Source organism: Melospiza georgiana, chromosome 18, assembly GCF_028018845.1.
Source record: "Melospiza georgiana isolate bMelGeo1 chromosome 18, bMelGeo1.pri, whole genome shotgun sequence".
NCBI classification, from domain to species: Eukaryota; Metazoa; Chordata; class Aves; order Passeriformes; family Passerellidae; genus Melospiza; species Melospiza georgiana.
The window spans coordinates 726,913-750,326 of NC_080447.1; the positions used below are offsets into that span (position 1 = coordinate 726,913).

The window sequence follows — 23,414 nt, forward strand, 5'->3', positions numbered from 1 at the left end:
ATTTCGCTCTGTGTGCTGACATCTGGGCTGGATTTTTGGTAAATGAGTGCCAAAAGGGTGACTGACAGCAAAGGCAGCAGCTCTCTGAGTGCAGGAAATGCTTGGGAAAGGATGCTCAGATATTTATTATGTGGCACCAGGAGGACAAGTAATTCCACCCAGTTACCTTAACGGATTCTGGGATACCAGAACCTCAACCAGGCCCTAAAAATTACTTAATATGAATAAAATATTTATGTTTTCCTTGTATAATGGATGAGCTACCTTAAAATAGTGCCATGTGAATAAACCCCACTAGCTCAACAGCAAAATGCTCAAGTTGTCATCACATTTCTGCCTATGAGACATGACTGAATCAGTTCTGCTTAATTCAACCGTAAAAACAAAATCATGAGACCTGGGGATTTCAGTTACCCCAGGAAGGGCATCCAGCGTGTGCAGAACTATTGTCTCTGCAGGACACTGCAGCTTAGGCCTGAATTATCACAGATGTGTGATTTGGGTGTTGCCCTCAGAGACAGACCCGAAATATTTTTCTGCAGGATGTTTGCAGATGCATTGTGTGAATAAGTGAAAGGGACATTGAGCTGTGTATTAATACTGGCAGTGGAACTGAGCAGCACCAAGTCTAGACCCTGTATTAATGCAAATAATAATCAAAGACATGGCCTGAGCAATATTTCTAGTTATTCTTTTCAGTGAATATTTTGATACCAAGATTAGGGAGGAAATTACTTTTTTAACTGTTCAGCAAGCACACACTGAACAACTGAACAAAGAAGCAGTAAATTGTTATCAGCAACTCCAGCTTAAAAAGAATTAGGCCTGAGATCTGATTTGCTAATTCTGAGGCTGAGGCCATCTCCTAATATTTTTTCTAATAAGCATTTCTAGTCAGGTTTTAGTCATCAAGAACTCCGTTCAGTTTAAGTTCACACTGGTCTTGCTTCCACAGTTTCCTTGACTTCTACTCAACTTGTGGGAATTTTGATTTAGAGACCAGTTCAAGAACTAAATATCAAGAGTTGATGAGAAAATGCTTCTGTGTGCACTGCATAAAGGCATCATAACTTACATCTCCTCATTCTTCATTAATATGCAGTTACACAATTTATATACCACTTTAGTCATTAGCATATAAATTGCCACCAATATTCTGCATTCCCAGTGCAAAAATAACCAGTGTGAGGAAAGGAAAAGCTACCACAAAATGCCTGGTATTTTTATATCTATAGCTGCTTCAGTGAATAATAACCCTAGAGAGTCAAACTGATACACTTGGCTTCGTTATATAGGAATGTTGCTGTGATCACTTCCTCACTACTGTCAATGCCTTAAAATTTCAAATATCAAAATATTTTTCTGTCTGGGAAGCAAGCAAGTATTTTTGTGGGACATTCTAAAGAAAAATCTAAAAACATGTTGATATTGGTTTACAATGTCACTCAAGCTCCAGACTGGAAAGCATTTTCTTCCCCACTTAGAAGAGTGGTAAATTTGTAATTGTCTCTATTAATGACCTGCTTGCTGGTCTTGATGCCTTGGGTTAACACAAAAGTAGCTTTGAGGGCAGGAGCCAGAAGTTGTGGCAACAGGACTGAAGTGAGAACCCTTTTGAGACGGTTTGCTGCAGAGACATCTAGGTGTGCCAGGAGGCAGCCTCCATCAGGACATGCTGACATAGGTGGCAACTCTCCATTAAAATTTTGGGGGGTTTAAGCAGAGCTGGAGATGTTTCTGTTACGTAGCAGATTCACAGTGGAAGATGGTAGTGGAAGTCTGTGAAGCTCAGATGGAGATGAGCAAGCCATCACAAAAAACCCCAAAACAAACTGTAAAAAAATCCGTGATTCACTAAGTGAATTAGCCTAATTTTATAAAAGATACTTTATTTGAATTGCAATAAAAACACCAGCTTGCGTCCTTTTCTGGTTTAGAGATGCATTACTAGCTTCTCGAGATCACAGTTTCAGGTAGTTCAATTGTTCCTCAAGAACACTCTTTGTTTTACAAGAGCAGAGCTTTTTTGACAGTCTTGTTCAAGACGTAATTAGAACAATTAAGTCATTTTAGGTTAACTTCAGCAGCAAAGAATCCCATAGACTTTAACAGGAGGAGGACTGGCTTTGAACTAAGCTTAGGCATGATTTTTTCTTATGCCTTTGAAGACACAAATAAAATAATCTCTCTCACATGGCTGAATTTGCTGGTTAATTATCCACAGCATCTGCAGCACAGAATCCAGTCGTGGGCTATTTCAGGTTTGGCAAGACAAATCTATGGCTCTGCAGTCAGAAAACTGCATCCTTGCTAAAATCACTGACATCTGGAATTGCCAAGCGCCAGGGGCTGGCCAGCATTGGTGACTTTCCATAGGTAAAAATGTATTGCAGGGTGACTGCACATTCATCACCATTCATGGCTGGGCTTCCCATTGCATTTGTTCTTGAAAACATCAGAAGTCTTTTATTTCTTCTAGAGATGGCATCTGATATCCTGTGAAAATGTGGAGGTTTTCCTACAATAAAATAGCAAAAAAATTTTGTGCTTTTTATGGAGTGTGAATGGCGAAGTTCTCATTTGGAACCGTAACTCACCACAGTTTTCAGAGTGCTCAGAAATAAAATCAGAGTCCTGTAATAGAGGCTGTCACAATGTCTGTGTCAGATGAAGTGCAAAATGTAGATACAAATTGTAACTGTGGTGTCATTTCCCTCTCTATGGACAGATCTTTTTTCACAATCACCTATGAATACACATAAAAGTGACAGGAACTTCTCCCTTCTGGTCATCTCTGAGAGCTGAAGGAACACTTTGAACATACCAAACGATGTCCCAGCCACGGTTTCCTTATGAAGCGGTTAAAATGAGCAATGGTTCTCTCTGATAAAATGTCTGTGTAGTTTCTAGTATAAATATTGTCAATGATTATTTGCCAGTCTTTAAATACTCTGAGTATTATTTCCCCTGAAACTTGGCTTTCTGATTCCTTGGTACCATTCCACCCTGGTGCAGTGCTGTTCATGGGAATGCTGGAGGTGCAACAGGCCCCACTTTGTCAGTGTTATCTCTGCAGGTCTCTCATTGAGATGGAGGCTACTTGGAGAAGGAGGATATTTCTCACCATTTTGGGAAGTGTTACTGATCCCTGAGGAAATGTGAACAACCCACATTCAGTTACTTTATTCAAGTGTAATTTAAAACCGGCTCTCAAGCATAATGGGATGTTACAGCCAATATTTATTTTTCTTTCATTAGATAAATAGTATTAAATTGCAATCCTTGAGAAAATTGTACAGACTCTATCACATTTGAATGTGTTTGAGCTTGAGTCTCGCTCAGGCAAATTCTCATCATATTCAAATAACCATCATTATGCAAATAAGAAGATCCTCATTGCCAAGCAAGTTTAAAATGGATGGTTGTTTTTTATCGTGATGGATTATCTTCCCCCTGGTAGCAGCTACATGCAGCTCAGAAGAGCTGTACAGGTCCTGGTTATTCTTCAGATTTCTTTTGCCAGTTGCAAGCTATGGTTTTTACCAGGAAGGATGGACTTTGACTGTTCCTCTTCCCATGTATGCTGCTTGAAAAACAGCAACCAAGCTTTGCTTATCACCAGGGATTTTGGTTTCTTGATTGTACTGAATTTTCATGTAACAAATAAGGTTATTCTGTGAGAGCCATTTTATTATATCAGTACTGCCTCAAGGTAAAAATTAATTATAATTACAGTTCTGAAAACTGTAAATATAAGGCTGCAAAAGTCATCTTTGTGTTTTCTCTCTGATATACATGTTGTGCAAAAGGAATGGTAGCTGCAGTAAGTTACAGCATTTAGCCCAAACAAAGGATCTCTACTATCAAAATACTTTTAAATACTTAAAAAGAAATGGATTGTATGGAGATGACAGTGTCACAAAAAATCTCTTACTCAGTTTGTCAGACTGTTAGCAAATTCTTCTACAAGCTGTGCAGAAAATGGCTAAATTTCAGTCCAATTACAGCTACTGCAGATGAAAGTCAATGCTTCAGTTATTTATGACAAACAGAGGAGCACAGTGAAACATGACTCTACAGCCAATAGCTGTTGCAGGACAATTTTTGCAGATGATGTTCCATTTAACTTAAGAAACATGAGTTCTATGAAATCAAAGAAATAAATTCATTAGAGCCCCAACTTTTTCACATGGTACAGGATTCACTGCAAATTTACCAGTGCCATCTATATCGAAACATACAAACTTCAAATTCTTCACTCAAAGAAAATGTCTACAATCTACCACATTAAATAATTTTTCATTTTTGTTTCTATAATATTTAGAAGACAAAAGGTCTGCAGCAGAAATAATTATTTCTGTCCTAACTTTACAAAGTTCAATTAATGCAATAACAATGCAATAAATAACAAAACTAATCCCCCTCATATTTGGATTAACTGCAACCCTCCAGGACCTTTCTCTGTTCTGTTCTCTTGGTTTTTCTGCCAAGTATAGTGAGGATAAAGAATTCAAAATAGATACCTGGAAAAGAAATGCTTCATTCTCTGCAGAGCCATGAGAGAATGTGCAAGTGAGTTACAGGCCAGGCAGGCTTGCTCTGATAACAACATTGCTCTTATTTCTATTTACAGTCAATGTTATAGCTTCTGTAAATTAAAAATGCCACCAAACTACTTGAAAAGGAATTAGAATCTATAAATAGCTATTTATGCACACTGTATCGTTTCCAGTTCTGTTAAGCAAATTCATTTTCATCCTTTAGTGGAGCAGCTCATCCTAAGCAGTAATGTCTGCATGCAAGAATGTGCTACAGGCCAAAATCTGCTTCCATTTACTGCTCTCTTTTTAAGATCACTATCTCAAAGAAGTGCAACAGGATATTTTCTATGACCAGATTCTATCCCTGGCCATTTGTGTGTAATCCTGAAATAACAATCAGTTCCTGAGCATGACTGATCATAAGCAGTTGTCAGGGTGGGTTATTTATTAAGAGACTGATTTTTGTGCATTCTCTCATGTACATTTCAATTTCTTTGAAACTCATTCTTTCACTAAAGTTAAATATCCCTCAGATTTCTAAATGAATGGAAGGTTTGTTTTAGAGCAGGTCTTCACAGACACATGAAATCATGAGATTTAAACTACTCTTCTAAGTGCTAAGGGATAGGGGTGCTGTTGACATATTAGGCTTTTTATCTTAAAAAAAAGAACAAAATATCTGTGATAGGAGGATTCTTGTAGATACCTAATGCCAGAGGGAAAGGCCTTGGCAAGGAATAATACATTTGTTGTAGCCTTTCCCAACAGCACTGGCTTGGAACTCTTGCTCCCATCAACCATGGAGCAGACAATCAAAGTTGTACTTTTAGTCTTACACAGAGCTAATCCTGGAGTGCTGGAAGTGCCTTTGTTTGGGAAGGATCAAAGATGTGTCCAAGTCTGTGTGCAGCACGCTGCACTTTGATTCAATTAGGAAAGAGGTGATCAGCTTTTGCAGCACTCCAGGGGTCACTGGATGGAGTTAATGAAGAAACAAAGGGTGCAATAAGGCAGAGGGGGCAGCTCTGGGAGGAGCAGCTGAAGGGGAAGGAAAACACCCCCAGTCTGCCCCAAGCCTTTTTTGTCATCCTAGGCATATGGAAAAGACTTGGCAAATGCTCACTGGAATGAAAGTATCCAGATTTAAAATTCAAAATTCCTTGTCCTGGGCTTGGAAAGAGAACTTAATGACAATAAACTGTTGCAGTCTACATTTTTTTAAAAAGCACAGCTGCATTTCAAAAATATAGACAGAGTAGGATGCTGAGCAGTTGTGTTGTAACTCCTGTTTATACCCAATGAAACTTTCCATGAAAAAGACACATCTAGCCCATCTTGCAGGAGAAGGGATGTACATCCACCTGCCATGATATTTCGCATAAGGTGGGAATGTATTGTTACATTTTAAAAGGCAAAACCCTCCATACTGGATAAATAATGGTTTTGGGGTTTTTCCTTTATTTTTAAGGAAGGAACATGGTATTGTATTGTAAGAACCCTCTAACAGTTTGGATTTTTTATTGGGTTGGTTTTTTAAGGCACTGGCAATTATAGAAGCTTGGAGTATTTTCTAAACACAGAAGAAAACCCCATTGAAAAGCCGTCTAGTTTTGTTTCCACAACTGATTCTATTGAGGAATTTGTGGTGTTAAGGGAAAAGAAACAACTATTTTAGAAAATGAGGCTGCACCCCTTAGATGAAATAAATGAGCTAGAGCCTCTTTGTCATTATAGAGTTCAATTCAGCTTGGAAAATTCGGTGTATTTCCCTTCTTTTGCCAGTGTGTTGTACTTCACCACATAACTCTACAAAACAGGAATTGAGACACCTCTCATGCCATCATCTTTCCTCTAAAAGAACTTTCTTGCAGAGACTGGGATTAAAATTATTTTTCCTTTGGCTAATATGAAGGTTGTTAATTCCCATAATGCAACTGTTGTTTATCTAACACAGGCAAATAATTTACTTATTAATGGCGCATTTAATTGAATAGCTTCGCTCCTTAGTGTGTGTAGAGTGCGTTGTTTGTGTCCTTCTTAAATAGCAAATAATTTCTTCACTGTCATCGTTACCACTGGCTGGAATGGATGTGTTTATTAACTGTTTGCTTTGCTGCATTTTTGCATAGCCAATAACCCCTTTGCTGAGAAGTGCATGGCTTTCTTTTCTGTCATTAACTACCAGGACGTTAGAGAGAAATCACTTTTCCCTGACCAGACCATTTGCAAAGTTTAGCTCAATCCAAACTACCCTGTAGTGCTCTAAAATGGAATGCAGGGATGTTTCCCCCAGTCCTGGTCTCCCAGCTGTAATTCTGGCTGAGCACAGTGACTCCTCCTGTCCTGCAGCAGCAGAGTTACAACAGCACCTCAGCACATCCTTCAGTTCAAATGTTGTGCCAAGCTCACAGAGAGAGAACAACAAATACGCGAAAATGAAATCAGCTGCTCTTAAACAAAATAAGAATTGCAGAAGCATGTAGCTTACCTTGTGAGCTCCATTTCATCATGACAGCTGGTTTATTGCACCTTTTACAGGCCATGTGTTTAATCAATATAAAACTCTAATAATGTAACAAGATCCCCCAATGTTTTCTGACAAGTACTTGTAAATTTTTCTGGAATACTTCTAGTTAAACAAAGATTAAATGTGGCTATTAAAAGCGGGCGATAATGTTCCAGGAAGAGAGCTTTATTTCCACACATGAAATGGGTACTGGGAAAGGATTGGTAGGCTCTGTAAACTTAAAAAAATGAGGTAGTGACAGAATAGCTATTACTTTATATAAACAGTCAAATAAGCAAGGCTGCACTTGCCTTGGACTCCATGACTGAGATTCTCAGCAGTACAGAAAGCAAACAAAAATTGTGTTCATTCCTATAGATCAGCACTTCAGGTAAAATAATCTGAATTGCATCAATTCCATGATATTAATTGATACTGTTTAATTAAATCACCTCAACATGCACTGCTGAATTACTCATTCTATAATGGTGTCACTAACCTGGCAATTGTCACTTTAATTTTCTGGGTACAAAACAACTTGTAAGGGTGCTGGAGAAAAAAACCTTGAAATGATGCTGAACAAAATTGAGGGTTTAATTTGCTGTCTGATCAATAAGTGCCAGATCACAGACTCCCACTGACGATCAGCTGTGCATGGAAAGTCCTCCTGACCTGTTGTAACCAGCTCTATCTCCTGACGTTCATCACAGAAGAGAGCTCCAGTTTTTAACCTTCCAACCAGAGTTAGGAGGTCTCAGTGCTGCAGAGTAACTCCCTAATCCTTAAATAAATGCAAAAAGCACACCCAAAGCTTAGGTTTCTTCTAGGAAAGAAAGTGAAGCTTTCATGATGCCCATGAGCAAGAAGATCATCTGCATTATAGAAAGTGAGCAGTGTGCCAGCAATGTGCAGTCACTGTTAACTTTGTGGGTGAAACAGAATTCTGGGGGATAGAAAAGCATTTCCTGGGTTTTCCCAGACAGATTTTGTGGCTCAGACTCCATAAAAAGTCTGAGTTTGCTGAGCTTTGAGGGGTCTGATACCCACGTGCTGCTTTTCCTCTTGAAGATGAGTCCTAGCACAACAAAGACTGAAAAGTACTTGGGTCTGGAAGGAGATAAAATAGAGCTGAAGTGTCCTGGAGTGTTTGGACAAGTTGAGAATCCTGCTTGTGTAATTCTGGTGAGTGTTGAATATAAAACTGAACTGGGAATCACTCCCTGTTAGCTCTCAGGTGAATGTCTTCACCACTAGGTTCAAGTGTCACTACAGTGTCATACCCCTGACAGGGACCCCTTATGGAAAAATGTGATTTTGCATTGCCATTGAAGATCATCCCAGACCTGCTCGGGCGAGATCTCAATGTTTACTGCACATTGCCAGTTATGTAATTCAATGTTAAATCTAGATTTATGTGATTTCGAGATAAAGATTGCATTTGCTCTAATCCTGGGATAATCCTTGCTTATTTTTGGAGATCCTTGAAAACAAACTCTGTGACAAGATCTACCCATAGGTATTCTTAAAAACTTAAGATGATCAATTAACAGCAGCTCTCTTTTTTGGCAATTCTCTGGGCCAAATAAAGTCTTTTGATGCTCATCCAAAGATGTAAGAGGTTGCATTTTTCTCCTTGTGCAAAGCACAAGCCAGACTTTTGAAGTTAATCATGTCATAATGATATGTACCAATATGAGTTAGATGAGAATTGGGTGAAGTGCTTAAAACCAAGTATTGAAAGAATTCCCTCATAGAAACCATCAGCTAACTTCTTTGTTCCTGTTCTCCTGTGCATTCTCTCTAACGCACTGCAGCTGAAGGTTGCTGTGGGAAGGCCTCTCCTTACAAACAACAAACTGCTTCCAATGAGATATCTATGGATTGATGTGTAATTGATTATTTGGGGACTTTGTGCTTATATAGGAAAAGGTGTCTCTGGGACAGACCTTCATCCTAGGTGATGTTTTTGTCCTGGGGAAGGATGCAACCAGGCTGTTTGAGAGGACAGAGGCTGAGCTCCTTCCCTGGTGTTGTGGGGTGGCATTAATGTGTGTTCTGGTGGCTGCAGAATTGTGAGCTGTGACTGCTCCTGGCAGCCCCCGTGCAGGACTCACTCCTGTGTCACACTGCATGCACCCTGAACTCAGGGCCGTGCATTTACATTTACATTCCGCTTTCCTGGGAGAAACTGAAAGAGAAATCCAAAATTTCATCTCCTCCACGTGGCTTTCAGTGGGCTCTTGGTTTTGCTGGCTAGCTTTTATTCACAAAACAAACGTAACAGCCAACAAACTAGTGCCTCTTCTGTGGCTTGGGGACAGGTAATTACAACAGCAGTGCTGTGGGACCAAAGGCCAGCAGCTCCCTTCAGTGGAGTGTTAAGCATCATAGGTAGTTCCTGGTAACCCTGGTTTAAAGTTAATCCATAAAAAGAAAAAAAAAAAAAATCAATCTTCTTCTTAAATTCCCGAACCATCTTATTCTCTCAATTTATTTTTCTTCCAGCTTTGCTACTGTACATTCATTGCTGGTTCTAATCCCTCAGCTTCCCAATTTTGCATGCAAATTTGTTTCTTTTGCACAGGATCTTGTTCTCAGAGTTGTTGGTTTGGGGGTTTTTTTGTCACACATTCACAAAGCTCGTGTAATTTTCCCCTCCCCAATTTCTTCTCCAGTAGCTCCAACTGCAAGGACAGCCAATGTTTATAGTGAGAAGGTTAAAATATTCTGGATATCTTCCGTTGCTTCCTCCCGTTTACTGACACTGCAGTTTCAATATGAAATCTACTATAGTGTGGAAGCTGTTTGCAATATAGTGTAAGGGCTTCCTACCATATGCTCTCCCATCTGTGATAAGAATGAGGCCTTTGGAAAAAAAGGCAACAATTTCAGTGTGACTGGAGTTGAACTGCATGCAATTTCTGCCTGCTTTGAGGAAATCTTGAAAAGTAAATATGTGCATTATACATGTCATGAATTCTTCTTCCTCCTGTTCATTCCCCATTGCTGATCAAGCATTTTCTGTGTCAAAACCAGTGGCTAAGATCCCTGGAGAATGAGGGGAACTGAACAGACCTCAGGAGCTTAGTTCAGTAATCAGTTTGCAGACACTTTAATTGCTTTCAGTGGCTTTCAGCCCTTCAGCGCTGACTGACACTTTGGAGAGGGCAGGTACAGATATTAAACTTACACACAAGTGTCCCTGTGAGTCCTTTAAGACCTTCTGTGGAACCTGCTTGCCCTGGTTGCCTCTGGTATTTGCAATGTAAGGGAGGAAGAGGACTATGGCTATACTAGACAGCTTAAACACCCCCCAAACCACCAAAAAACCACAGAAGAAGGCAAAAAGAGGAACTGTTTAATTTAAAATGTCTTTATGGAAATTACGTTTAAATCTTACATGTTTCTGTATTGCAAATCTTTCCTCCTGATGTGTTTGATGTTCCTATCTCTTATCATTCTGCAATGGAGTTAGAAAATCTGGATTTGGAGGTTAAAGGTTCATTGTCTTCTACAGTAGGTTTGAATTTGGCTCTATGTAACTACTATGTATTATTGGTTCTATGTAACTACTCATTTTGCTACACTGGATCTTCCACTAATAAATATTTTATAAAGAACCAATAAATTATTAACCTCTAATAGCATTACAACATGGATATAATAGTAAAAAATGTAATAATCACGTTACTGTTGGGTATTTCCTATAAGCAAATAACAGATTTAATTAGACCTTACAAACATTTATCCTCTATTAAAAATCGATTAGACTTACACTTTATAGACCAGCCCTGAATACACAGTGTGACCTAAAACACACAGAATTTCGTATGCAGACAAATTATTGCAGAAAAACATACCCAATATTTTCGGCAACAAAAATTCTTTAGTAGCCAACAGAGATCTGAGATGGGAACCAGACAAATATTTCCTGTATAATTCAGCAAGTTAAGTAATCCCATTCTTTCTGAAACCATATTAAGGAAGACGAACAGTCAGTGTGTTTTAAGGGACCCAGCTAACTCTTCTTTGATATCAAGAAATGGAAAAGTTTAAAAACTTGAAGTTTTGCTTTTTTCTCTAATACCTTTGGTTTACTGTTTCCTCGTGCCCTTTGTTTCACTATTATTTATACATTTATGATGCACATTCAGTTCAGATGCCAGCTCTTGTCTCGTTTTGCGGAGAAAACACGTGCTGCTTTGGTGTCGGGACGGTGCCCGGAGGCTCGGCGAGTCACTGCGGCGCTAGGGGTCACTGGCACTCCATCAGCGGCAGACCAGGCTGGCTTGTGGCGCAGCCGCCAGCCCATTTCCCTGGCAATTTCGGCAATACTGGTGCTGCCAGGCGGGCGGCTGCTCCAAGGTCTAACGTGTGCACACCCGTCGGCACCATACGTGTTTATTCCCCGGCTTTTTGGGTTTCTCGTTCCCCCCAAATTCCTGGGCTGTGCTCTTTATGTATTTCAGCCTAACCCACGGTCAGCTGTAAACTCGTGTTCCATGGGGGCCGGGAAACTCCAGACCTGTGGATCCAGGTCACAGGAATCAGCCCGGGGCACTAAAATGCTCTCCCTGCGAGCTTTGTGCAGCACTGGGCTCCTTCTTTCCAAGAGATGTTGAGCACAGAGCATCAACTGGCTCTCAGAAAAAGCAATTCTAATCACTGGAGATTGGACTTCTACTCACAATATTGTGTTACAGATTATATTTAGTGTGCTTAATGACCCTTCTACTAAAACATGTCAGTTGGTTTGGCATAAAAGTTGCATTTTTAATCCTGTTTATAGAATTGTTGTAATTTCAGTATTTTTTCATATTGAAAATGAAGATCTAAATGATGAATTAAGGAATCTCTTGGTTTTCCAGAGAAGGAAGCTGGCAGTACATGCAGGCGAGGTTTTCATATCTCCAGAGTAATTTTAAATGGGCTTTGCCTTCCTTGATTGCATCACATCCACTTGTCTTTAGTTACATCTCAGGTCAGGCAGGGTAACATCTGTTCTGCTGTTTCACGTTATCTGCTCCTACAAACCAATGCGTTTCAGCTGCTCCCCTGGGAATGCTATCAGATTTCCAGTTGGACACTGCCTGTGAGCACTGACATTCCAGCCACTTGGATCACTCTGCCTGTGGTAACTTGGCAGGTACGGGTGCTTTTGTACCTGTTCATTTTCTCACAACATACAGATATTTCTTCTCATACTGACTTTTCCCTGAGGTGCACACATACTGGTTTGTTTATTTATTGAGTTTTCTCTGAGCTGGCCTCTGCATCTTGTGTGATTTGGTCCTTAGAATTTATTGTGATATGAGTGCAGTAACTTGCAGCCACAGCAGCTTTTAAAATCCTACTGTCAGATGAAGCAGGTTAATATATTAGTTCATTAATTCAAATCAAAAAGCCCTCTTAGATACACCTTTGCCTATTAGAGTGCTGTTGATTTGGCTGATAAGAGCCTAGCTGTGTTGATAAGGCCCTATGTCACTTTTAGAATGACAAAGGAAATCATTTGGAACTGAGATATTTCTGAGTTTTCATTGGAAACAAGTGAAGGAGAGTGGAGATTCTGACATCATCTCCTTTCCAGCCGTTGTGCACTGACAGCAAGGCCAGCACCACAGAGCCGAGCTGTAGGAACGCTGCTCCCCACTGAGGCTGGTGTTTGATCATTTAGGAGATGGCACTCAAGGGGCACTGCCACAGCCAGCAGAAATACAGGCTGTCAAACAGATCTTGCTTTCAGCCTGGCCAAGATTTTTCAGCGACTCTGCTTTTCTCATAAACAGAGGCATTATAAGGAAATCAAGTGATTTCATGTTTTATTTCCCTATGTGGTTTGAGTGAATGAATGAGAATTAGTTTTAGTCAAATTAACAAAGATTTAATGCTTCATCCTGCTGTCACTGAAACAAAAATCTAAGTGCTGGTTAATGTCAAAAAAGCGTAAGATGCAGAAATTAAGAGGCAACTGAAGCGTGTGACTCAGTGTGGTCTTTGTGGCATCTCCCATTAAGCTGTTCTGATTTTCAGAGCATTTCTGTGGGAGCATCACAGCTGTGGCTGTGGCGCAGCTGGCCCAGATGTGGGGTACACGAGTACCCAAAGGAAGTGACTTCCCCCAAAACTCTGCATTGCACAAACAGACAACAGACCACAGATAGATGCGCTGAGGAAATAAGGGATAGAAACATGAAATAGCAATGGAACAACTTGCACTGTGCAGGCTAGCTGACAGGCACAGTACACCTGCTGCCTCATCGCTGCTCAGTGTTTTGGAGACAACACATGAAATTGTATAAAACTGCTGGGAGGTCAAGCTGATCATGATGATGCCTTTTCATCTTCTGAATCTCTGACTCTAATTGTTCCTCTCTTTGAATGTTGTGCAGTTGCAAACCCAGATAATCCATTTCAATGCCCTTTGTGCAATCCCAGGCAAAGGAGAAAAAAATAGGAGTAAAAATCTGTCTCTGTAAAAATCAATGGCAAGGCACGCACTGACTTCAGCAGAACCAGGATTTTTCCCTCAGAGTTTAATTGAAAGTGAAAAATATTTTTGGAGAAAAATGTCTAACTGCTCAGGTTAAAAGACTCAATAACATGCTCAGTTTTTCCAGTCTGTGGGCACTGAGAGACGAGTTTTAAATGCAACTGGCTTTTGGAATGAATTGTTTGCTTTCAGATCACTAGGCATATTCTGTATTTCCATGTCTGTTTATCTGTCTCTATGGACTTATTTATTGAGATATCTATTTCTATCTGTCTGTCTCTCTAGATGTGAAATACTGGGCAGAGGAACATTTTTGCTCAGGTACCTGGCTCCACTTTTCCCTTGTGCAGCTCTTTGCCATGTCACTGTGGCAGCCCTGTGCTTTTAGCCTGTCAAAGAGGGGACATTGCTGCTTAAGATAAACCAACCTCAAACAAAAATGGGAATTGATAAACTGATCAGAACAATTAGCAATTTTAATGACATAAAGTTGACGTAATACACTGCAGATGAACCAAGAAGTCTCAGGTTGAGGATGGATCTTTTCATTACCTTGTTGGGTGCGGATTAATCAGTTTTCTCCCTTTTCCATTAGGTTTGGGTTTTCAGGTCTCCCCACTCTCTCATGTTTTCCTAATGCCAGTTCTTCCTTCACAATTAGTTGTGTTAATCACCCAGAAGAGATGAGGCATTCTTGCCAAAATAACATATTGCTAATGAAACAGGAAGATGTTCTCTCATTATGAGTTATATGAATTGCTGTGATTTCCACGAGCAGAGCACAGGAAAGGTTTTCATCCCAGAAGCGTTGGCCAGGACAGAGTTTGCACAGCTGATGTGCTGCCACCTGCACTCGTGGGCACAAACTGGAACTGGGACACCCACTCTGCAGGGGCAAATTTCAGTGGCCTGACCTTCAGCTGGCACTTCAGTAAAATGCTCACTAAACCAAACGTGAGATTATTTCTGGGCAGGGCAAGAAATGGGTGCACTTGTTCATCTCTGAAAGGACTGAAGACAAGAGTTTATTCACTTGGTTTTGAGAGAGACTCAAGACCCAAATCTGGTTTGTGGGGATAACAGGATAGTGGAAGATGAAGAGAAGATTGTTGATGAAATATTAAGTGTCCATTACTACCTACTAAAAGTAAAAGGTCTGTGGAGTGCTCTGGAGGGGAAGAGTATTGATGCATACAATTTAATAATTAGTTAGTGACCTTTCAGAATTACTTTAAAAAACCTTAAGGAAAAGTAACAGCTTAGATTAATTTTTTTCCCTCTCACAAGATGAAATTAAAAAATCAGTCTGTTCAGTGAGTAGCAGCATCCTAGATGAAGGATCCTAGGTTCCATAGTTTTCATATTTGGGCTGAAAAATGAAGTAAGTTCTTCCAAGCCTATTGTTTCAACAACGATGTTGCAAAATATGAAGAGAAGGGAAACAAGCTAATTTTTCAAACATAACATGGCTGGCATTAAAACTCTCTCTCACTCTGCATTTCTGTAGTGACTTCTGCCCTTCCTTCATTGAATGACTGCAAGGCCTTAAAAAAGCCAATGGACAAAACATCTCCAAATGGTGCACAAAAGAACAATGTAAAGGCATAGGGGCAGAAACTGTAGAAGTAAAAGAAAAGAATCTTGGTTTGGTTTTCTTATTATTCCAGTATCTTTTTTTTCTTAAATTACTTTGGTGACTAAACTGCCCACACCTGTATCTGGAGAGAAAGCTCTTCCTTTGCACTTTTCATACTTTGCAAAGACTTCTTTTGAAGCTTCTTTACAAGAACACAGATTAACTGGGTTGTTATCCTGGCACATTCCACCCTGAATGAAGCTGGACACTGACTTCCTCCTCCAGAGCATGGCTGCTGTATCTGGGATAGAGTGTTGTTTAATAACGATTCTCCTATGTTGTACAACACCGCAAGGTTTGGCCACAACATCTGTCAATAACAGTTCTTTATCCTCTGTCAGGTGGGGGATATTCTGAGCTGGTACATTTCAGTGCAATGCCAGTTCTAGAGATGTGCTTCATTTCTGCTCTGGGGAGCCTCTCAGGAGCTGGGAATCCTTCCAAAGCTGACATGAACCTCTAAAATGACTTCACACCACCACACAAAATGCAGCCTTTTCTCACTGCATGGGTAATCGTGTACTTCTCAGTGTTGGCAAACAGAAAGTGTGCAAAGTTTATTTTGATAGACTATTTACAGCTTCAGTGTTGTGGATGTTGATATATAGACAAATGTTTTTATTGCTCCCAGACATGTACTCCACGAAGGAAGAAAATGACTATAAATTCTTGTAGCTACTTCTTGTTTTGTTTTGCTTTGCTCTGTTTTGTTTTGGCTCTGGTAAATTGCATTTTGCTGCAATTCTCTCTGCCAAGAGTAATATAGATCTCATTTTTAAATTTGACCAAATGTTTGGGTTAGTATTGATACCCTCTGTAATGGAAAACCTGAGGTCAGTTATTTTCCTCCAGTGCTTTTGGAGATTATTTTAGACCAAATGTTTTGCTGCTGTTTTTGCAGCATGTACGAAGTATTCCATTACACGCTCCTCACATTATTTCCCTATTCCGCCTGCACCGCACTTGATTTGGCTCACGACAGTTGCAGTGGCTTGGGGAGAGCTGAAAGCACGGCAGAGTGGGCCGAGGGAAGGAGCCCAAGGCTCGCCACGTGCAGCAGCACGCTCATGCCAGCGCGTCGCTGCTGGCAGCCGCAGGGATGCCAAGGGTGTTTGGGCGCGCGTCCGTCCGTCCGTCCGTCCGTCCGGGCCGCTCGGGGATGCTGCCGGAGCGCCTCGGGATGCTGGGGATGCTCTGCCTGCCCGTGCTCCCCGAGCCGCCGCTGCCCTGCCCTGTGCCCGGCCCTGCCCGCCGAGGATGAGCCGGGTTCCAGCCCGGGGATCGGCGCCGCTGCCATCTCCCGCCGCGCCCGGGAGGAGCGGGCAGGAACCGGGCAGGGGCCGGTCCGCGCATCCCCGGCCCGCCCCGCTCCGCCCCGCTCCGCGCCCCGCTGCCCGGGGATTGGGGCTGCCGGGCCGCCGGGGGTGAGGCGGGGCTTGGCTCGGCCCGGTTATTTATTTATTTGTTTGGCCGCGCCGCGTTGTTGTTGTCGGCGGCGGCGGCTCAGCCGGTACCCGAGCAGCCCCCGGGATGCGGCGGGGCCGGCGCGGGCGGGCGGGCCGGGCCGCGGGGGCGGGAGGTGCGCGCCGGCCGCCGCCGCCGGCCCCGGCAGCCCCGAGCGCCGTCACCTCCTCCCGGTGATGTCCCTGTCGCGCGGAGAGTCAGACAGGTCAATGAGGAAACTGAGAACTTGAAAAAGAGCGAAAGGAAAAAAGAGCGCGCACCGCCGAGCCCCGCGCGTGTGGATGATTGCAGGCGGATCGGCATCGCCTAAAGGAAAACTTTGGTGCCGCCCGGCAGCCGCCGCGCCGCTCCCCGCGATGCGGGCGCTGCCCGTGTGAAGCGCGTCCCGCGGCGGGCGCTGCCCCGAGCCCGGCCCTGCCCGCGCCCGGCACGGACACGGACACGGACACGGACACGGACACGGACACGGACACGGACACGGACACGGACACGGCGCTGCTCGCCCGCCTCGGGCGGCTGCGGCTCCGCGCCGGCATCCGAACCCAAACTGACTCCTTATTTATTGCGGGAGAGGGGGGCTTTTCCACAGCATCATCTGTTTGGAAGAAAGGAGGGAGGAAGGGGGAGGGTTAACGCTAAAGAAGTAAGTCTTCTCTGCGAAGGAAATCCCTTTTGCGCTTTCCAGATGACCTTTTCTGAAAATGTAGCTTCTCCAGCTGAACGGTTTTGATTTTGACTACCAAGTGTGTGAAACTGATCCCTAAGTGCTCCACAAACCGTAGGATGTGTGCTTCCGGGATTAGCAATATGGGGCATCTGTTGTCGCCTCTCCTCTTGAGCCTGGCAGCAGTTTTTTCCAAAGGTAAGTCTTAATCTCTTCTGTTTCACTGCATCTCGTTCCTTATTTTGCACAGCCAGCCCTTCTCCCCTCTCTCTGTAGTGCCTTGAGTGCTGATACGATTCAAGACGGAAAGACTTGGGGGAAGCCATGTGCTAGTCAAAACCACAGAGGATGCGATGGGAAAGCCTGAATGGAAGGATCTTTCCTTGGCTGACCGTGACAAACAGTCTGGCAGTTTCCTGAGGCATCTGTTACCTCCTTACTGTACTTTTGGTGGGGTAGAAGATGCTGCTGCTGAGCATAGCTCTGCTTTGGATTATGAAGCGTTTGTGGTATGGAAGTCTGAAATCCCCAGAGGTACAGGCTATTGGACTTGGTTGCCCCACCGTTACCTTCTGTGCCATTTTTCAGATTAAAATTCCTGTATCTCAGACTGGCTGGCAGTGTTTTACTGGACCAAAGAAACAGGTACACAGTGAAACATTTCAAAGCTTTGATGAGATGCTGTAGCAGGTGTCTGATATCCTGCATGCTGAACAGAGTTGGAATGTCCTGATGGCATGACTTCACACAACTCAGTGATTCTTTCTTGGAGCTCTCGAGCTTGTTTACAGTTCAAATCAGAAAACCAACACACAGGCAGTGCACATATTTTTGTGTGCATTTAAAGCTTCCTCGGAACTTAAAAGTTTCCATCGAGGGCATCAGCCAAAAGGTGAATGCACTTTTTGCAATACTTAATTTAGATGATTCTGAGCATTCCCGTGAAATATAAATTAGGAGAAGTATACATATCTACTGAGCAGATACTGTGCATCAGCAGTTATATTTTGGCAGGAAAACAAAGTTTTCATGTGGTTTAGTCTTCAGAGGGGAATCAAAGCATATGCATTTAATCTGTGATTCTGCAAACATACTGGTAAAGAGTCCTGCTTATAAATATCCCTATAAAAAATATGTTACTTATTCTTAATGCCCTTTTACACTTCCAGAGATCAGCACTTTTTCATTAAGTGAGTTATTTTTACTAATCAGTTTAGTAAAAACTAATGAACTTACTGAACTTACTGACGGAAGGCAGAATACCTAGCTCTCTATTTCTGTGATGCTTCCCTGTATCAAATTCCATTCTCCTCCTTTTTTCCTTAGAACAGGTAAAGAAAGAAAGGAACAAAATTATAAGTCTTCTCAAATGTTCCTAAATGCAGTGCCTACGTAAGTCCTGTTCTAAGGTTGCAATTGGAAATGCATTAGCAGCAGGGATTAGAATTCAGAGTCTTTTCAAGAGATTGCTTCATTCACATTGCACACCAGTAGCTTGTGATTGCCCAGCCAGGCTGTAAATGATGTATTTTGTTATAAGCAATATCATCAGTACTTTGGATAGGCTCACAGTGCAGTAAGAGTATGAACTTCATTTCATTCCCTGGCTTTTGCTGTGTTTGAGTTTGCTGCCCTAACACTGTATTCACATAATGTTGGACTGAGATTGCAGTTTATTCCAGGGTGGGAATAAATGGCATTTCAGTTTTACAAATACAGCATTTCTTTTATTGCCAACTCAGCAATTATAGCATTCATATGTGATTTCATTCTGAAATGTTACTTGCATCCCTTTTGAAAGACGTATTAGGAGAAATTGCTTCTCCAAAGGGGCTGTCAAGCCCTGGCACAGCTGCCCAGGGAAGTGGTGGAGTCCCCATGCCTGGAGGGATTTAAGGGGCTGTAGATGGGGTGCCTGGGGATGTGGTCCGGGCTGAACGGGGCGGTGCTGGCTTAGCAAGGGCATTCGATGGTTCTGGGGGCTTTCCAGCCTAAAGAATTGTGTGATTCCATGAAACCTGAGATGAGGAGATCCCAGCAGAAGCACTGGCGTTAGCTGTGCTGTGGATCTTGCACCTCGGGTTTCCAAGACACCACTGCTGTGGTAGTGCCAGGGCTCTGCTGTTCAGTGACACAGATATCTGTCCTTAATGCAATTGTTTATTTTCTCTTTGGTGACAGGCTCCATCTGCACTGCTATGCCTTAACACACTGGAAAGACCAGAGTGTTCCAGAGATTTATAGTATGAACTTCACAGTGTAAAAGGTTGATTCCCACCCCCTCCACGCAGTAAGATGAACAGACAAAAAACACATCAGGCATGATTACTACTACAGGGCATGTTTCTTTGATGCTTTTCTGCTGCTAATAGAAAAACTCTCTCATTTATGACACGATGACAAAGTTTTCCTAAGGAGATACAAAAGCTTTTAACATGCAACAGCAATCAGCTGTCTATTGTGTATAGCGCTGCTGCTTATTACTCAGAACCATGGCAACACACCTTGTACTGCACCGTTTCCAAATCTTTCAGGTAATAATGTTGAAGACTTGAGAATACTATTGTGATTTTGCTTTGCTTTTATCTTGTAAAATGCAGAGCTCCAGCCTGAGAAATGAAATGTTGTTTTCAATAATGAGCTAAAGATCCTCTCAGGCCATCTTGTCAGTGATGACAGAATCCACGTGTGTTAATGCACTGTCAGTCTCACAGAAGGTGGATGTGTCAGGGCAGAGGTGATCATGCTCTGGAACTGCAGTTCACAGCTTTGTCCTCAGCACAGTTTTCCTGAGTCAGTCCTAGGGGGCCAGTGCTGGCCCTCGGTCAGTTCAGTGTTTGCTGTCAAAGGTGGGAAGAAGTTCTTGTGAAGTCTTCAGTCAAAAAATAACCAGGTCCAGCTGATGTTAATGAAAACAGACTATATGCAACAGGCACAATAATGTGGGTGTTTTGTTCTCTTGCTTAAATGGAAATTCATCAGCTCCACTGGAGTACAATAGGAACTTCAATACTTTATTTGAGCTCCAGGTTCCATGCCTGGCTTAAGTCTAGAATAAAACCAGCATCTCCCATAAGATGCCAAACACTTTTGGGGTGTATATTGTGAAACTAAAGATCGAGGAGCCTTTTTCATGATGAATGCCTCCATATAAAACCCGATTTCATTGATTTCAAATTTCAAGTTTAAGTTGACAGTAAAAACCAAGTGAACATTTTAGTGGCTTGTTCTGCTTGTCTTCTGCTGAGCATTTTGCCAGCATTTCTTCTGTGTCATCCTGGGCAGAAATCTTCCTGCAAGATGCTCTCTAATGATATTTCAGGCCATGGAGCTGCTGGTTTGATTTTCTTTTTCTCTCAATTTAATTGAAATGGAGGCTTGGCATGTGTATTAGGCAGGATTTCCTTGTATCCCCTCAGGGTGTTCCCCATAGCTAGAGATGTGCAGAGCACATGTGCAGTGATGCAGATCTCCTGTTACAGCAAAGTGAGTGTGGGAAAACAAGGAAACCAAACCCCCAAATGTCTAGTTTTGGTTCATTCCTCTAGAAAAGTGGTAGTATATTAGTAATGGGTTATAATTCTGTATATGGGATTAAAATCAAAGATTGTTTGATTTATGAGATGTATTTTTTTCCAGTCCTTCTTGGTGGTGGCTAGACAAGAGTTCAGGGTTGAATTACAGTTCATGTTGACTGATTGTGATTGTGATGATGAGGGACACATTCTTCTTCTCAAAGTAACAGTGCTGGTATTTCTTGTGGACAGACCCATTCCTGGCATCAGCACCAGCTGTGCAGTTGGTCTGGATGGGAAATGAGGTGCTTGCTGCTTTCACGTGAGCGGAAGTACACGTGTGGTCAGTAGGAGCTTTTCCTGTGAGCTCTGCTTATGGCCAAAAACCCCAAAAGTTTTCTGTAAAACCCCCAAACTAAATTAAATCTTTCCAGCTTAAAGTTCAAGAAGTTTCCTTAAACCCAGAGTTTTTGTGCTTTGTCCCAGCTGCATTGAACTTGAAGTTGTTTGATACACTAAAAGGGAAAGGGAACACCATTTCCACTTTTTCACTCTTGCTGTTTCTTGCCACAGAGTATTTGTGGGAAAAACTCTATTCTGATTCCTTTTCTTTCAGTAAAAATAATAAATTCAGACTGAACAAAAAATTCCACAGCTAGACCCGTGTTTTATTTGTCAGCTGCAATACTGGCTTAATGTGATTTGGTTTCTAATATTTCCCTGTAATGTTCTCATTTTTTACTTCTGTCTTTTCTTTTATTAGTTCCTTAGGACAGGCAGGCTCTGTGACACCAACCAATGTTTTAGATATTAATAAAAGCAGCTTTATTCAATAAAGATCAGTTTTATTTAATAAAGGAGAGAATCAAAAGATAATCTGATTTTTCATGCTGCATTCACATTAAATCAAGCTCCTGAGGTGGTTGTGGATGCCAAGTCTAGTGGCAGTCTATCACGGGTCCTAGGATACATAAACATGACTGCAGACAGATTGATTGCAGGGAAGCTGAAGAGGCAGCTGAGATTCATCACAAGTTTGGTTTATAAAGTGGTACATTAAATTACTTGATTTTCACCAGTCTTTGTAGTATTGCCTGCTGCATTATTAATGGCAGCTCCAAATGAAGTGGATTTTAAGTAGGTCCGAGACATGTAGATAACACTAATTATCATGAGCAGTTTAAAGTACATATTTGAGGATCTTAGGCTACTTTGCCCCGGGGTTGAAATGTGGGTACAGTTCACTGCAGAATGAGGATTGGCCCTTTCATTTCCCTTATTTCTTCTTTTATTGAATAGACTTAATTCTGGTGTAAGGTGTTGGTCTGATGGTCCCACAGAGCCAAGGGATTGAAACTGTTCATCTTCCAAAGCACAGCCTGAGTGGTACCAATGCAAACTTCCTTTTCTTGCTTTAGTCCTGTGCCTAAACTGGACCCAGGGGAGGCTGTAACTCAGGGCTCTGCGATGGAAGGAGTTACACCCTGCTGTTGAGCCCACTGCAGTCAGTCGGCGTTTCAGTGCCTTCAGCAGGCTTCAATTCAGACTAGACAGAGTTTTCTGCAGTGGTATTTTTCAGCCTGTAGCCCACACACCGGTGGTGATTCATAGAACATCTGAGCAGTGTTGTGAAACCAGTGCCAGAAACCTTCTGCGTGCAAGGGAGAAAAAACCGAGGGGAGGAAATGGAAGTAACAAGGCTGCTTTCAGACTGCATCCCAGTTTGTGCCTGCTTGTAAACAAAGACCTTTGTGACAATACCAAAACCAGGGCACTGTGTAAGATGCTCTGCATTTCTTTTGGGAGGTCAGATGGCTTTTTTCCTTGAAAGAGAAAAACCAGTGTAGTGAGACTAGCTGTGGTTACTCGGAAGTGTTGCTGTGGGCAGTGTGGTGTTGCCTGTGTGCTCCAGCCACAGGCACTGCTGAGTGTTTGTGATCCAGTGCAGCAGAGGCTGTTTAAATCACCACTGAGCAGGAGAACCCTGCCAGTCACTTATGGCATCTGCACTCTGGGGTCAATTAACTGCCTCAGAGCTTCCGCTCTGCACACAGAGAACGCTTGTTTGTTCTCACACCCTCGCCGCTGGGCTTTTCTCATCAGGAGAGAATCCTTGAGGGAGTTTTCTGTGCTGCAGACCATTGTCTCCCTGGAAGTGGCTCAGCAAAATGCACTTTGGTTTCTTGTACAAGCAGTGTATAAAAGGTTGGTAGGAGAGTCATCAATGTTGCCATATTTTCCTGGATTTACAAAACAGAAGGCTTCTTTCCTCCTCCTGTAGTCACTTCACCTTCTCTCAGGCCCATCTGGCTCTGGTTTTAAAGTTACTTTGAATTGGTTTGTTTAGTTATTTGGGGTTTTATTTGCAAATAAAGACTTTGCTACAAGGATGTTTTGGTAGAAGTGTCTGAGAAATTGACTATGGTAATGGTTCGTAAGCAAAACAGACCCACATCTGAAAATGACCACGTAGATTCTAAACTGTGGGAAGGGGAAGGATATTGAATAAGGTAGCTCTTATAAAAACAACAGAGGCAATCAGTTAGCTGGGTATGCATAAAAAGGCAGCAGGGGTAATAATAACAAGCACCACAA

General features: G+C 42.2%; 1 protein-coding gene across 3 annotated transcripts in view; it reads left to right on the forward strand.

The window, feature by feature from the left end:
* The first annotated feature begins 17,135 nt into the window (after window positions 1-17,135).
* Window positions 17,136-23,414, forward strand: part of LOC131091203 (transmembrane protein 132D-like) — a 183,933-nt gene continuing 177,654 nt past the window's right edge. For 2 of the 3 annotated variants that reach the window (XM_058037124.1, XM_058037125.1), the window contains exon 1: window positions 17,136-17,502. In XM_058037124.1, the coding sequence (XP_057893107.1) occupies window positions 17,424-17,502 (79 nt within the window). In that variant the 5' untranslated portion in view covers window positions 17,136-17,423. The remainder of the gene's footprint in view (window positions 17,503-23,414) is intronic. The other variant, XM_058037127.1, reaches the window with a different exon arrangement.